Below are 17,882 nucleotides of genomic sequence, written 5' to 3' on the forward strand. Positions count from 1 at the left end.
GAAGAAGAAGAAGAAGAAGAAGAAGAAGAAGAAGAAGAAGGAGAATGAGAATGAGAATGAGAAGAAGAAGAAGAAGAAGAATCAGAATGAGAAGAAGTCATTTTTGTATTTTGTTGTTGTGATGGTTATTCTGCATTGTTATTTTTTAAATTAATAAAACTAACTTTTTTAAGTCACTCGATTCTAATAAAGTAATTATCTACAGTAACTTTACATATCTCTATAACACTACTTTAATGCTTTAATATTAAGAACAAAAAGTGTGCAAGTGTGCTGAAAGTTTATATTTATTTGCTCATGTTCACAGCGATTTGCAATAGGCTACCTAATCTTTAGACATGAGTTTAAAGATGAAAAAATGAAGGTGCCCCTCTAAGCGATTGCCCGTCCATTACATAACGTGAACCCTTACATAATATAGAGACCAGAATTCATGTACTTCATTTGTGAACATTAAACATAAGCGTACAATGATAGGCTAGTATAATAGGAATAGGGGCTACTTTAGAGCGAGGAGTCTTTTGAAAGCGTGTGCGTTTAATCTGGAGATCAATTTGAGCTGACTCTTTTGGAAATGTGTGGGCCCCTGATTACACGCAGCACGCGTCTATATCCTTTGGCCAGATTGCCTGTGAGCCCTATTTCACCGCAGAGAGGGTCCATTTAGTTTCTTATAGACAAACGGGGTGTATAGCTTGGGGAGTGTTAGCTATTGTGCTGGAAGACAGGCAGCCCTTTTTAATATGTATGTATGCGTAATGTCTGATTGATTTACTATATGGGGAGTCAACCTGCTGCAGTTTGACGCGTGCTGCACTCTCACACATACACATACGTATCAATTGTAATATATATATATATATATATATATATATATATATATATATATATATATATATATATATATATATATATATATATATATATATATTGAAGTTTTATAAAACTGGCAAGTAAAGTTACACATTCTTTATATATTACATGTACATAAAGTGCTCTGTAAAAGTGTTGATCTCCTTAATCTAGCACAAAATCCCTTTATATTTTACTGTTCTGAGTATAGTATTTTCTTTTTAAATAGCCTCTTCTATATATTGTAACTAAAACGTCTTTGTTGCTGTGTCAGTGTAACATGCGCTTACCCCCCACTCCCCATCCCCCAAACCCATTTCCTTTGTAAATGCTGATGATTGTGTCAGTGACGGACATTTCCATTTGGCAGATCAGTGGCCCCCAAAGGAGACGCACAAAGCCACGACACGTGTGCATTTGTATAGAAAGTCATCAGACCGTAAAAAAGGAGGGCTCCGGCGTGTGCCTTCATCTAGGAGGGGCAAAACAACTCAGAATAATACAATAACCCACAGGTACTTGTACATCTGCTAACCAATGTGCAGACCCTCCTACCCCGGAAAGCCAGTCCTTCAACCCTCCTACTAGCAAATCCATAGGGAAGTTCGCTTCATCTGATTGGCTGGGGATGTGGCAACAAGGGGCGAGAACAATAGCATCATTCCTCCTTAAAAAGAGTGCAGCTATGCCTTGGACACGAAAGCATTCCGGGAGCAGAAAGATCAATAGCAAGAAAATACGCCAGACATTAAAGTTTAAGGCGTTGTTACTGCAATCGCCTACGACTGGATTTTAGTTTAACCCTGATTTATTATTATTATTATTATTATTATTATTATTATTATTATTATTATTATTATTATTATTATTATTATTATTATTATTATTAGCAAGTGCCTTTTACTCGCAAAGATGCCCAAAGGTTTTCTCGTGAAAAGAAACAAAAAATCAGCGTCTGTTTCATACAGGATCCGCTGTGATGAGGACGACAAGGACCATATGAAGGCGTTGCAGAACCAAAACAGCTCATCTCCACCTGTCTCTGTCTCATCCAGTCCCGATCGCGTTGCTGCATCACCAAACTCTACTGCTGACTCTCCCGCTGCCGCTGCGGAGGATGTGAAACCGATCCAGTTCGGTAACCCGGATAGCGTGTGCCTGGCTCTCTACAGCCCCACCCGCCCTATCAGCAAAGAACACGGAAGGACATTTTTCGAGAGAAGTTTCAACCTGGGCTCCCCGATATCTGCCGAGTCCTTCCCAACCCCTGGGGTTCTCGCCACCTTAGACCAGTTCCTCTTTGCCCCTGTGGACTTGAAAATCGGTTCCAGCAACAGCAACCAAAGCCGTGCCGTCAGCTCCATCCTCCCTGCTACAATCAGAACCCCAAATAAAAGACCTCTGTCAGACCCTGAGCGCAAAAGCAAACCCTCTGTAAAGAAACCCAAACCGATCAGGAAACTTCATTTCGAAGACGAAGTCACTACATCCCCGGTCCTGGGTCTCCGGATCAAGGAAGGACCGGTTGATCTAAAACCAAGGCCACTGTCAGGTGGAGGGAACAAACCTTTGGGGGAATTCATCTGTCAACTGTGCAAAGAAGAGTATGCCGATCCCTTCTCACTAGCCCAGCACAAATGCTCCAGGATCGTCAGAGTAGAGTACAGGTGTCCAGAATGTGACAAGGTATTCAGCTGCCCTGCAAACCTGGCATCCCACCGGCGCTGGCACAAGCCCAGACCCCAAAACCCAACCACAATACCCACAGCTCTGAGTGGCAAGCCTGATAGCGCAAAGGTGCCATCTGGTAACCTTAAAGCCATGCCAGAAGACATAAAAGAGACCAGAACCGAAAACGCAAACGATCGGGAGACGCCCAGCCCGGGCTTATCTGAATCGGGTTCAGAGGATGGCCTTTACGATTGCAACCAGTGCGGGAAGAGGTTCAAACGCCAGGCTTACCTGAGAAAACATCTCCTGGGACACCAAGCCCTACAGAACAAGACCAACAAAGATCGCGTCATGTACCCGTCCTTTCCAGATGTAGAGAGCGGCGAGAATCACAACCAGATGTCCACCTCTGTGGAAACGCAAAGCCAAACTCCCATCAATCTGAGTTCCATGGAGTGCCACCTGTGCCCCGTCTGCGGAGAGACCTTTCCCAGCAGAGCGAGTCAAGAGCGCCACCTTCGCCTTCTGCACTCCTCCCAAGTCTTTCCGTGCAAGTACTGCCCGGCCACTTTCTACAGCTCCCCGGGTCTTACAAGGCACATCAACAAATGCCACCCATCAGAAAACAGGCAAGTCATCCTTCTTCAAATGCCTGTCCGTCCTGCCTGCTAAAACCACTAGATCAGATGGGCCTTTATTTAAAAAATAATCATTAAAAAGCGAATGCCATCTATAAAAGAAGAGACAGCAACACATGAACCGGTGACAACGGTGTGTGTACTAGATAGAGCGCAGCACGTACACACACTGTTTCAAAACTGACTGTGGACGTTTAAATAATCCATGGAGCTATAACTCGAAGGCTATATTTTTCAGATTCCTCTTACTTTAGTTTTCAAAAAGTTAGTTTGACTGTTAGAAGTATTTTTATAGAACTGTTGCACATGTTATAATGTAATAGCTTCTAGACCTAAGAAGGGATTAAAAAAAAAACAACACACAAATCATGCCTTTCAATTCACAGGCTGTACATTTCGCTCTATCACTTTATTAGCTTTATTACAGCTTGTGAACCGCTGGAGATTGACATGTAGCTTTGTCATGGAACAAATCAAAAATCTTTATACGTTAATTTAGTGTAGCCATAAATGCCTTGGATTACTGTTACTTTACACATAACCAATCTTGCTGTAAACTGCCTTAAAAGTTAACTGTAAACATTCATATGATTGTTTAAATATTTAATGAAGTTCTTATGATTTTATTATCGCAATATGTGTTGGTCAATGATTGTTTTATTTATTTATTCAAATCGCAATGTTTTTTGTGTATATTATTGTTTTTTGTGTGATTAAGTAAATAATTCTGACATTTATTTTACATGTTTTAGCCAAATATTTGTGTTTGTCAAACTGATTATTATTATTATTTGTTTATTTAGCAGACGCCTTTATCCAAGGCGACTTACAGAGACTAGGGTGTGTGAACTATGCATCAGCTGCAGAGTCACTTACAACTACGTCTCACCCGAAAGACGGAGCACAAGGAGGTTCAGTGACTTGCTCAGGGTCACACAATGAGTCAGTGGCTGAGGTGGGATTTGAACCGGGGACCTCCTGGTTACAAGCCCTTTTCTTTAACCACTGGACCACACTGCCTCCTTTTAGTTTTTAGTTCTTTTTTCGCTCTCTCTCTCTCTCTCTCTCTCTCTCTCTCTCTCTCTCTCTCTCTCTCTCTCTCTCTCTCTCTCTCTCTCTCTCTCTCTCTCTCTCTCTCTCTCTCTCTCTCTCTCTCTCTCTCTCTCTCTCTCTCTCTCTCTCTCTCAAAAATACACAGCTCTTGTAAAATGTATAGCTCTCACTTTAGATGCAATCTTTTTCTATACACAGGTTATTTTCTTAAATGTTAGCGTTGATATAGTGCTACAATGGTATGTTTCAACTGGGTTTGTCATCTATTTAAATAAAATATTTTCAAATTGAAACCAAGTTTCCTCTCGTTACAGTGTTACTGTACAACAATTTCAACATCACAAACCATGAAGACACAATATACATTTTGCCTGATTGATCTATAACCTCCAACTGCAAATAATACCTATAGCCTGTTTGTTAGAAAGATTGTGACAAATCGTTTTTTGAGGGGAGGGTGGTTCTTTCCCAAAACTAAAACCTGACACTGTCGACAAGGTTTCCAAAAAAGCCCAAAGTTGGCCAGCAGGCTAAGTCAGGAAGGCGAAGCAACAGGTCATTCTTTTATTTTTTTAACAACATCCCAGTAAAATATTATTTTAAACTTACGGGATAGGCTAAGTAATGTCTAGGGTTATATAGAAATATATATCATACAGCCCTTGGCCAGTCTCATTCCACTTCATCCACGTCATCCTTACATACTGTACCTTTGGTATAAACGCTTTTCTTTCACTCCATTCCCGTGGCTTTCTACATCGCCTATTTTAAACCCGCAACGATTAATGCCAGCGAAACGTTACTGTAGGACCTGTACTGGATAGCTGTATGTGGAACTACGCGTTCTGGTCTGTAAGTCGACTGAGCCGCAGGCCTGCTGTGTATGATAACCCTGTTTTAGTCGAGGGAATACCAATGCATTGTTTTATTTAGCTTTGTGGCGAAATAAAAACCTCCATCAAAGCTCGTTGCGTATCTGTCTCTCTCTATTTATGCCGTAAGTAAAGCAACATAGACACTATATTAATTATTTAACTTACACGCGATATCGCATATCACGGTATAAACTGAAAAATGCAGTTTATGAACAGCACATTTTGTGTGAAGGAATAGCCTCATCACAGTCTCAAAAACAAACAAACAAACAAAAGAAAAAACAAGTATTAAGACTGGTCAAGGGCTTCAAAATTCAATGAGACTACAGTACCTCTCTCTATCTACACTGCATATAAGTATCGGCCGAACTGAAGAGGCTACTCATATTGCAAGACTCGAGGCTGTTCGTATTGGTTAACATTAGCCTAAGTGCGGTTCATTAACACATTTTTAGGCGACAATAATAGCAGCAGATCTGAGTCGAGGACATCTCAGTATAATACAAGGGTACTTGACTATACTCTGTGGCAAATTATAACACAACTGTGCTTTAGTTAATATGACCTCACCACGCGAATGCTATTTCCTGAAATCAGTGACACTTTTAAAAATTATTATTATTATTATTATTATTATTATTATTATTATTATTATTATTATTATTATTATTATTATTAATAATAATAAAACAAATACATTACAGGGGAATATCATCGTATAATATTACATATTTATTATGAATGTTTGATCATTACTTAAGAAATATAATACCAAAACGAATGCCATGTAGTAGCTATCCCGGTGGCACTTCTCACCACAAGAAAATGTAGTTTATGAAGTAAACTTGCTTCTAATTGTAAACCCCGCTAAACCAGTATGACAAGTAACATTTCTAAGGTCACATATAGCCATATGACCTATGCATTTGCTGTTTTTTTTTCTTTGCAGAAAGTACCTGACCATTATTTTTATTTGATTTTGGGTAATGATATTTAGGTAACTTGCAGAGCATGAATTTATGTCAATGTATTGTAATGCGACTTTATAAACGTGATTTTGAGTCGGATAGGTGGTGAATACGTTTCTGTACGGATCAATCACGCAACCGACTGCATTTCTATAGTCAAACCTCATGAGCATACAGTTCACATATATGGATCCTCTTTCACAAACAAATACAAGACTAAATAAATACCAGACTATAGCAATATTTGCGTTGCCGGTAGCTATTTGATAGGCATTCTAATGATGGCTCATTAAGGCCCGTTTTATTTTTAAATTATCAATTGTATACTTTTCATATTTGTTTTCATTTATTTTATTGTTATTCTATTCTATTCAAACTTCTATTTTCTGTCGGGGAAAATTGCCTCGTTTGAGATTTCTGTTTGACATGGAAATGACAAACCGCTCCCTTGGACTGATTAAATAAAAAGCGTAAGAGGAATAGGTCTGAGAATAGAGATCGTATTAAAAACGTTTAAAATACCATGAAAAGAAATACTTCAACTGCAAAGCTTGCAAAAGCTGGCGAATCAATTCATATTATACAGTATATAAGGGCGCTTTGTGAACATCGACAATGGATAAGTGCAACGCATATGACATGGTTTATTTAGATTTCCAGAAAGCTTATGACAAAGTCCCGCATAAAAGATTAATTCTCAAACTGAATGGAGTAAGGATTCAAGGAAATGCATGCACATGGATTAGGGAGTGGTTAACATGTAGAAAACAGAAAGTACTGATTAGAGGAGAAACCTCAAAATGGAGCGAGGTAACCAGTGGTGTACCACAGGGATCAGTATTAGGTCCTCTGCTATTCCTAATCTACATTAATGATATAGATTCTGGTATAGTAAGCAAACTCGTTAAATTTGCAGATGACACAAAAATAGGAGGAGTGGCAAACACCGTTGCAGCAGCAAATGTCATTCAAAATGATCGAGACAGCATACAGAACTGGGCAGACACATGGCAAATGAAATTTAATAGAGAAAAGTGTAAGGTACTGCATGCAGGCAATAAAATGCCCATTATAAACACAATATGGGAGATACTGAAATTGAAGAAGGAATCTATAAAAAAAGATCTAGGAGTTTATGTTGACTCAGAAATGTCTTCATCTAGACAGTGTGGAAGCTACAAAAAACAGGTCAACAAAATGTTCTGATATATAGTGAAAAGTGTTGAATTTAAATCAAGGGAAGTAATGTTCAAACTTTACAATGCATTAGTAAGACCTCATCTAGAATAATGTGCTCAGTTCTGGTCACCTTGCTACAAAAAGGATATTGCTGCTCTAGAAAGAGCGCAAAGAAGAGTGACCAGAATTATTCCTGGTTTAAAAGGCATGTCATATGCAGACAGGATAAAAGAATTGAATCTATTCAGTCTTGAACAAAGAAGACTATGTGGTGATCTGATTCAAGCATTCAAAATTCTAAAAGGTATTGACAATGTCGACCCAGGGGACTTTTTCAACCTGAAAAAAGAAACAAGGACCAGGGGTCAGAAATGGAGATTAGATAAAGGGGCATTCAGAACAGAAAATAGGAGGCACTTTTTTACACAGAGAATTGTGGGAGTCTGGAACCAACTCCCCAGTAATGTTGTTGAAGCTGACACCCTGGGATCCTTCAAGAAGCTGCTTGATGAGATTCTGGGATCAATAAGCTACTAACAACCAAACAAGCAAGATGGACATTTATTTCTTAGCAGACACCCTTATCCAGGGCGACATCCAATTGTTAGAAGAGATCACATTATTTTTACATACAATTACCCATTTATACAGTTGGGTTTTTACTGGAGCAATCTAGGTAAAGTACCTTGCTCAAGGGTACAGCAGCAGTGTCCCTGAGCTGGGACTGAACCCACGACCCGCCGGTCGAGAGTCCAGAGCCCTAACCACTACTCCACACAGATGGGTTGAATGGCCTCCTCTCATTTGTAAACTTTCTTATGTTCTTACATGACTGTTGCCTATTAACATTAACAAAAATGACAAATGTATTACAGTGGCTATGTTTACAAATAACAATAATAATAACAATAACAATAATAATAATAATAATTTGATCCTGCACTTTTTATGACATGGGTTTACAACAAACTTATTTGTAAGATGTTACAATTATAATATTACTTAAATAATCGTGGCCATGCAGCTTTACAAGTGTAACTGAGCTGTTTTACTTACTCTTTGGGTTTTCCCATTTCTGAGGATGGTTAAATAATTGTTAAATGTTCTGCTACTACTAATTGCATATACATGTATTTTTTTTTTAAACTGCGTAAGATTAACAAATTAACCTGTTTTTAGTTTTTTCTTGTGAAATTGTAGGGCAGCACTATGTAGCTCTGTACACTCGTTATTTGTTTTGAAGTGGAAAGATCAGTATTTAACAAGGTATTTGCAATGGGATTATAGAAGATAATGGCTTGTTTTCCGTTTCATTAAGATGACGATTCTCCAATTTGTCCTAACTAGGTTAATGTTGCCAAACTGGTACTGGCCTACCCCCTCCAGTTGTTACACGCTTTGAAGTATAGTATGAGGATGGTACGATGACATCAAAAGTATAGAAAACGTTCCATTCTGGGTGCCAAAGGTCATTCTAAACATAGTCATTGTTCTACTTTCATAGCTAGCCTTATTATTTAGTCTGGAATCCCTCTTTTTAGGATTTGGCCCGTTCCTGTATCTCCTTTAAAAGTTCTTGCAAACTCTGTGCCCTATTAGAAAAAAGTATTTATTAAGAATAACATACATGTTGGTATTCATGAACTTGTTATTTAAAAAAAAAAAAAAAAACAGGAGCCCAAAACAGTTTCAAGAATATCAAACTGTATTTCATTTACATTTTTTTAATAACACAAATTAACACTTTGTGAATATAACCTATATTTCAAAAAAGAGACTACCTAATTCCTCTTTAAAACTTCGCCCAGTGGTGGATTCAAATCACAACATCAGTGCTGTTTCATGACCTATTCAATCAGATTGGCAGAAATAATACACCTCTGTGTAAAAAAAAAAAGTGCCTCGGACAGGTATAGAAAGTACTGCAGGTGGTGTGGGGGTGGCTGGGTCACTGGGATCAATACCTTTGCTTTACTTCAACAAGACATGGGGCCTATAACATGTGCAAAGCAGACAGGCACTGGGTTCCTTCTCATCCCGAGGCTGCCCCACACTCCATGGAGGAGCGGTGGTTGATGACAGAGGGGAGTGTGTCCAGGTTACTCTGGACACACTCCCAGGAGGCCCAGTCCCTGACCACATTCTGGCACCTCCTTAAGACTCACCTCTTCAGACAGCACCTTTATAACTCCTCTGTTTTCCCCTGGGACACTTATCACCCTTCCTTAAATGCGCTTTACTTGCTCTTATCTGCCCCCTATTTTACTGCATTTAATCCTGTATTTCAGAGTACTGTAATCTGCCAAGTGTTTAATCTGTAGTATTTTGTATTTAATCATATCCTGATGTAACTATCACTGACACTGTTATCTGCTGTATTATTGAATTGTGTTTTGTCACACTTGTACTTGCTTGAACCAAAGTCATTGTATTTATCTTGCTCTTTATTGTATTATTATTTGTACTGTGATACTTGAAATGTATTTGCTTACGATTGTAAGTCGCCCTGGATAAGGGCGTCTGCTAAGAAATAAATAATAATAAAATAATAATAATAACCGCTGGTAAACAAGAGGTCATTTAAATAGGAGACATTTTTAATTTCAAATCATTTTTAATGAAACTTTGTTTAAATTTGATATTTTCTAATAACAAAGATATCCAGGATGCTCCTTTTTATCATTAAAAACATTTTGATATGTTAACAGTTAAGATGGGAATTTCAAAATTTTCTTTTCTGTTTTACAGATATATTACAGACATGTGCACCAGAAGAGGAACCCTCAAATAAAACAGTCAAATCAATTTCCTATCAAACATGTAGAATCAACACTAGTTCTGTTATTAAACTATTGTCGACAGATTCATGTAAGACACCACTTTATTTGTATTTGCATATATATATATATATATATATATATATATATATATATATATATATATATATATATATACACACACAGACACACACACACAGACATACATACATAGACAGAGTGTGCAACTCTCAGATGACACCTCCTATGTGACTCAGCAGTGCTTAATAATCATGTATAGGTAAGGCAGTGCAGTGCAGCAGGGCAGAGTCGCTTCTCAAGTACAGCATATGCAGTGCATGTAATACCTGGCTCACATAGCAACTGTAGTATCAAGGGACAGCAGTGAAAAAAACAGCTAAACACAAACCTGCTTTCAAAGGAGCAGGTGGCTACACTGGATTCAGTGCTGGCATTTTGTTATTCTTGTGTGTATTGTATAGTTACTGCATATCTAAATCGATACACTTTCAGTCTCTTCAGCTTTATAAATCAACTGCTCCTGGATTTGCTGAAGCCATCCACGTTGCACAGTATAGTTAGAAAGAAGGTTAGAAAAATACTCTTTCTGGAAATGAAAATGTATTTCAAACATAAATAAAGGGGTGACAGGTACTGAACCCATGACCTACTGGCTCTGCAATCTTTTAAAAGATTGTATGAAAATATAGAATAACTGCCTATACATTTATATGCAATGTGTTTGTGTAAGACACCACTTCGGCATATAGATCAGCATACAGTAAAAACTATAATGTAAGGCAATCAGTTATCTTTCACTTCTAATTTATCCAAGCAATGAAACCCTGAAAAGTACGGTACTCACTTCAATACGACACACAATGTACCCTCCAACCTGACATTTGTATTAAGTGCACTGTACTGCCTGCTCTTCTGTAATGGGTATGGAATAGATCAGTCTTGAAGTCAGGTATTACATCAGCACTGTGAGCAATACTTTCCAGTTTCTGATCCAGATACACAGAGAGCATTGCAGATAAAACATCACCTGAGGCTCTCATTGCAGGTTTAATCAAATCAGCAAATTCACAAAAACTGACAGCAAAAATAAACAAACAAAAAAAACCATAACTTAACATAACTGCAAATCTTTCTCAGACATTACTCAATATTTACATATGATAAACATTTTAAAGCATTTTTTATCTCAAAACAGAAGACACATTCACTTTATGTTAACACAGACAGAGTGCAAAACAACATATATCGATGTCATAATGGAAAATCTGCAGCTTTACAAGAAGAAAAAAATAATCTTCTGTAGTAAGAAATGTACATTATATATATATATATATATATATATATATATATATATATATATATATAAACAGTTTACCTTAAGATTTCTTTATTCACAATTTAACAGAATAATACACAGAATTATATTTATACTATTTTAATTTAGTTTGCATAACCCAAAACTATGCTAGATGGGGGAAACAAACTATACGTAGTTTTCTGGATCACTAAGAGATACATCTAGTTGTACACAAATTGGAATGTCAATATATTTTATTCTGGTTTCCAGAACTTAATGACACTTAACCTACATTATGCTACTGTACAGCGATTCATTCCTCTGAAGATCATGCAAGGTAATGTGGCAAAGAAAGGAACCAATACCCTTCGATTAATATCACAAAGTGTTTGTGAAGTAAAGCAAAAAGCAGAAAGCAATGAACTACCAAACGAAAGCCAATACAGATTCAAATTCAGGATTATCCACAAAAAAAAAAAAATAATAATAATAATAATAATAATAATAATAATAATAATCACACAAAGCAAAGCAAATGGAGACATATATCATCTTCCAATGACCAAATCGTTCTTTTCACCCGCTGTCTTCAAAGATGTGCGGGCTGAGTAAGCTAGTGTTAATATGCAGAGGTTATGAGCAAATCTGACGGAGACACACATCTTTAACTCTACAACTTTTAGACACTCACTCATACAATATTCAGCAATACTACAATTTTTTTTAGTATCCCTGAATATATATTTTTTAAACCAAACTCATCTGCCCTGACTTGTAAAATATTTTGCAAGACATACAACAGTATTAAAAAATATATACAGGTAGTGGGTAAATGAGGGACACCAAGTATATTGAAAGCAAGGGCTTCCACACAGGTGTGGCTCATGCGTTAATTAAGCAAATAACATCCCAGCATGCTTAGGGTCATGTATAAAAATGCTGGACAGGCCTGGTTGCCTATAATTATGGCTAGCATGGCTGCAAGAGGAGACCTCAGTGACTTTGAAAGAGGGGTGATTGTTGGGGCGCGTTTGGCTGATGGCTGATGTTTCACGAGCAATGGTGTCTAAGGTGATGTGGGAATGGAACTCCGTGGGAAAGACATCATCCGCAAAGGGCAACAGTGGGGGAAGCGCATACTCCAGGATCGTGATATCCATGCATTAATTCGAAGTGCAAGGGAAAACAGGCGAGCAACTGCAGATCAATTCACTGCAAATTTCAACCTGGGGCGCGAGCAGCCAGTTTAATCAAAAACGGCCTGCCGAGAACTCCACAGAGCGGGATACCATAGTGGCCCAACGCCCTATAAAGTGACTACATTGGTGTTTCCATTTTTTTGTCTACTACCTGTATATATAGTTTTTTCAATTCCAATATGCATATTCATCTGTTCCCACAGTAATATTTAAAAAAAGAATGACAAACAAACAAACAAACAAACAAACAAACATAGACCCTTTGAGTGCCCTTCTATGTTTTGTTTTGGGTGCAGTGTTCCCAGTGTTTTTTCTTGCTTTGAAGAGGAAGGCAATACCTATCTTTCTAAGCCAGGCCCCTTCAGGCCCTCTTTCAGAGAATGGTGGTTTCCTCAGTACCACGGACAGCAACCATGCTTTAAGAAGAGGTAATGAAGTGGTGTGGCTAACAAACATGCATGAGCTTTCTTGGACTGAGGTTTATAAAAGCATAGCGAGTGAAAAAGAAAAAAAAGTATTGGGAAAAGTGTACCAACAAAGCACCAACAACAGCACTGTTAAAAAGCCATCAAAAGGGCAATTTTGTACCTGTTGCTCTTAAATGGATTAGGTTCCTTTTTCATCTCACTTGAATGTACTGTACTGAATGACCAACAGCGTTAACAGGTATTAAATATTGCTCCTAACAAATTCCCTAGTCTTACAATACAACCAGGTGGTGTTTGTTTTGCAGGTATCCCTAACAAACCTGATAAAACACAGCAAAAAGAAACACATCTATAGCTCCCATTCTTCTTCTGGGTGTTTACGCCAACTGGTCTGACGTTTTCTTCATAAAAAACAACAAGAAGAAATAAAGACTGATTAAACAATAATGCAAAGTGCCAATGTTACTGGTAAAATCTACAGTGTGTGAAATGGAAGGCCCCACAGTCAGTTTGAGGATTTGCTGATGGCGCTGGCAGAGCGGCGGAGTTTCCCAGGGACTCGGCTCCTTGTGGAGCAAGGCATTGTAGGGGAGACCTGATCTGTGGAGTCTGTTCCTACAGCAACGGGGAGCTCAGCACTCGCACTGCCACTGAGGGAGCCTAGAAACACAGAGAGCACCACAGTCAAGCCAGCAACCAACACACACACACACACAGTGCTGAGACCAGCTCTGCCAACAGCATGGACAGATTAGACTAGAAAACAATGTGGTCATTGCGAGCAAATGAAACGCCTCACTCCCTATCCTGTGTTTTACCTCTGTCCATCAGTATTCCTTTACATAGTTCTATGGGTCATTTAAGTGAAATGAAATACAAGGGAAACAAAGTACTGGCACAGTAAATGTTAGGGTTATATCTACGTTATTGAATAATGATAGTGTATCGCTTAAAACCTTTTTTTTGTCTGATATGTGAAATTGTCTGTACTGCACTAGATACTGAAACCATGCATTCTCACATGCATTGTGATGTTGTTTTTGTTATATGAGAAGAAATATCTTTTTACTACAAAGGCAAATGCTAGGGATGACTTTACATATCTTTTTTGGTGCTGTGGGAATTACTGGAATACATACAATGCAATATGCACTGAGAAGCAAATTATGTAATTATATTACTGTCTTCCAAAGGTCATAGGCAAATGATGCAATTATATCACTGTCTTCCAAAGGTTACAGAATGTCTGTCCTACCTTTCTCTAGAGGCAGTTTTTGAAAAAAAAAAATTTTTAGAGGTAGAGTTCTTATTGGATGAGAAATTAGTTGTTCTATATAAAATAAAATCCATTAACATTTCAAACATGTGTTCTCCATATCTGTTGCATAACTGAGCAATATATATATATATATATATATATAAAGAAATGCCCACAAACCTTACTATATTAAAGTTCCAATATTTGCTATGTCAAACTGGCATCTGTTCGGCTTTCTTTGTATTATATATATATATATATATATATATATATATATATATATATATATATATATATGAGAGAGGATCTTAAGTTCCTGTAGCTAAAAAGAACAGCAGATGGTCAGAGTAATATAGACTCAGCCCACTGGGCAAACGCAAGGTCCCTTAACAGCAACAATTAAAGATCCATAGCATAAACAGACAAGCATGTGCAAGGCCAGGCCACACTGAGGCAACTCAGAATGACCCACAACATGCCATCAGCTTTCAGAGTTCACATATTCCTTCAGTGAAACTTTCTTTCTGGCGAGCCTCTCACCATGCCATCAGCCTTGAAGCTCCCTCTGATCCAAGCCTGATTGACAGGAAGACAGTAGCTGCAGAATGTGATACCATAACAGATAAAGGCTTTCATACAAATATTAGAATTCCTCCTGGAAGCTGCCTGGCACCAACCTTAATGGTTTAACTAGGAGCAGCGAGAGGCGATCAGATAACAGGCTGGCTAACAGCTACCCGCGCTGCAGAACAAAAGGCAGAGCAGCAAACTTGTGTTTTGCGTCTGTGTGGACGCTGTAGTTTTGCAAACAAAACATGTTGTTTTTTATTTTATTTGAATAATATTCTCTCTGTATAAATGTCTAAAGCAAAATGTGTCCATTAAAGCTAGTAATGCCAAACTATATTACAGTTGCTTCTGGCAATAACTACAAATCATACATCTATTTAGCCACTTGTTTCTTACCTAAAACAGTATGTACATCTACTGTACTTCATACACAATTCAATTGAGCTGTTTTTGTCAAATTTCAGCTGAATTTTGCTTTAGGATAGGGGTGTTAGATTCCATTTCTCGATTAGCACTAAACTTACACAACCTAACGATGAAACTTTAGATATATAGGAGGCTGTGTGGTCCAGTGGTTAAAGAAACAGGCTTGTAACCAGGAGGTCCCCGGTTCAAATCCCACCTCAGCCACTGACTCATTGTGTGACCCTGAGCAAGTCGCTTAACCTTCTTGTGCTCCGTCTTTCGGGTGAGACATAGTTGTAAGTGACTCTGCAGCTGATGCATAGTTCACACACCCTAGTCTCTGTAAGTCGCCTTGGATAAAGTTGTCTGCTAAATAAACAAATAATAATATAAAGATAAATGTTGAACACATGTGGACTTATATTTTTGAAAACTTTGCACTCACTGGACAATATGACAATAATCGTTTCGTTAAAAACTAAAACTAAAACAAAAATCAGACATTATTCTATTTCTTGGATTGGCCTGAGTGCATAAAAAAAAGGATCAGGATATTCAGGAACCAAAAGGGTAAAATGTGTGCTTTTTTATTTGTTTAAATAGTTTCTACCATTCCTCCTTACAGAAAGTGTGTTGTCACGACCCCCTCGGTCCTGTGAACTGTGTTTTAAATTTCCCAGACAAACCAGCTGAACCAACAAGTTTGCAGAAGGGTCACACCTTGCGTGAACACAGCCCCTCCCACACTCTTCAGGTTCACACACTCAACACAGTCCCACCCACACTCCTTCAGGTTCACACAGTCAACACAGCACCTCCCACACTCCTTCAGGTTCACACAGTCAACACAGCCCCTCCCACACTCCTTCAGGTTCACACAGTCAACACAGCCCCTCCCACACTCCTTCAGGTTCACACACTCCTTCAGGTTCACACACTCAACACAGCCCCTCCCACAATCCTTCAGGTTCACACAGTCAACACAGCCCCTCCCACACTCCTTCAGGTTCACACAGTCAACACAGCCCCTCCCACACTCCTTCAGGTTCACACACTCAACACAGTCCCTCCCACACTCCTTCAGGTTCACACAGTCAACACAGCACCTCCCACACTCCTTCAGGTTCACACAGTCAACACAGCCCCTCCCACACTCCTTCAGGTTCACACAGTCAACACAGCCCCTCCCACACTCCTTCAGGCTCACACACTCCTTCAGGTTCACACAGTCAACACAGCCCCTCCCACACTCCTTCAGGTTCACACACTCAACACAGCCCCTCCCACACTCCTTCAGGTTCACACACTCAACACAGCCCCTCCCACACTCCTTCAGGTTCACACAGTCAACACAGCCCCTCCCACACTCCTTCAGGTTCACACAGTCAACACAGCCCCTCCCACACTCCTTCAGGTTCACACAGTCAACACAGCCCCTCCGACACTCCTTCCGGTTCACACAGTCAACACAGCCCCTCCCACACTCCTTCAGGTTCACACACTCCTTCAGGTTCACACACTCAACACAGCCCCTCCCACAATCCTTCAGGTTCACACAGTCAACACAGCCCCTCCCACACTCCTTCAGGTTCACACACTCAACACAGTCCCTCCCACACTCCTTCAGGCTCACACACTCAACACAGTCCCTCCCACACTCCTTCAGGTTCACAGTCAACACAGCCCCTCCCACACTCCTTCAGGTTCACACACTCAACACAGCCCCTCCCACACTCCTTCAGGTTCACACACTCAACACAGCCCCTCCCACACTCCTTCAGGTTCACACAGTCAACACAGCCCCTCCCACACTCCTTCAGGTTCACACAGTCAACACAGCCCCTCCCACACTCCTTCAGGTTCACACACTCCTTCAGGTTCACACACTCAACACAGTCCCTCCCACACTCCTTCAGGTTCACACAGTCAACACAGCCCCTTCCACACTCCTTCAGGTTCACACAGTCAACACAGCCCCTCCCACACTCCTTCAGGTTCACACAGTCAACACAGCCCCTCCCACACTCCTTCAGGTTCACACAGTCAACACAGCCCCTCCCACACTCCTTCAGGTTCACACACTCAACACAGCCCCTCCCACACTCCTTCAGGTTCACACAGTCAACACAGCCCCTCCCACACTCCTTCAGGCTCACACACTCAACACAGCCCCTCCCACACGCCTTCAGGTTCATGCACTCAGCTTTCGTTCTGAACACAGCCCCTCCCACACTCCTTCAGGTTCATGAACTCAGCTTTCCTTCTGAACACAGCCCCTCCCACACTCCTTAGGTTCATGCACTCAGCTTTCCTTCTGAACACAGCCCCTCCCACACTCCTTCAGGTTCATGCACTCAGCTTTCCTTCTGAACACAGTCCCTCCCACACGCCTTCAGGTTCATGCACTCAGCTTTCCTTCTGAACACAGCCCCTCCCACACTCCTTCAGGTTCACACACTCCTTCAGGTTCACACAGTCAACACAGCCCCTCCCACACTCCTTCAGGTTCACACAGTCAACACAGCGCCTCCCACACTCCTTCAGGTTCACACAGTCAACACAGCCCCTCCCACACGCCTTCAGGTTCATGCACTCAGCTTTCCTTCTGAACACAGCCCCTCCCACACGCCTTCAGGTTCATGCACTCAGCTTTCCTTCTGAACACAGCCCCTCCCACACTCCTTCAGGTTC

General features: G+C 39.9%; 2 protein-coding genes across 7 annotated transcripts in view; one reads left to right on the forward strand and one right to left on the reverse strand.

The window, feature by feature from the left end:
* Positions 1–1,547: 1,547 nt before the first annotated feature.
* On the forward strand, positions 1,548–4,507 carry insm1b (insulinoma-associated 1b). The gene has a single exon (XM_034019205.3). The coding sequence runs from the start codon at positions 1,765–1,767 to the stop codon at positions 3,193–3,195; it is 1,431 nt and encodes a 476-aa protein (XP_033875096.2). The 5' UTR covers positions 1,548–1,764; the 3' UTR covers positions 3,196–4,507.
* Positions 4,508–10,150: 5,643 nt separating this feature from the next.
* The window catches only part of LOC117411028 (ral GTPase-activating protein subunit alpha-2-like), a 158,072-nt gene continuing 150,340 nt past the window's right edge, over positions 10,151–17,882 (reverse strand). For 5 of the 6 annotated variants that reach the window (XM_059025880.1, XM_059025883.1, XM_059025881.1 and 2 more), the window contains one exon: positions 10,151–13,618. In XM_059025880.1, the coding sequence (XP_058881863.1) occupies positions 13,464–13,618 (155 nt within the window). In that variant the 3' untranslated portion in view covers positions 10,151–13,463. The remainder of the gene's footprint in view (positions 13,619–17,882) is intronic. The other variant, XM_034018037.3, reaches the window with a different exon arrangement.

The sequence above is a fragment of the Acipenser ruthenus genome, chromosome 6 (assembly GCF_902713425.1).
Source record: "Acipenser ruthenus chromosome 6, fAciRut3.2 maternal haplotype, whole genome shotgun sequence".
Taxonomy (NCBI): domain Eukaryota; kingdom Metazoa; phylum Chordata; class Actinopteri; order Acipenseriformes; family Acipenseridae; genus Acipenser; species Acipenser ruthenus.

Excerpts from the sequence above, each read along its gene's own strand:
- insm1b (XM_034019205.3), top strand. The coding sequence starts at position 1,765 with ATGCCCAAAGGTTTTCTCGTGAAAAGAAACAAAAAATCAGCGTCTGTT.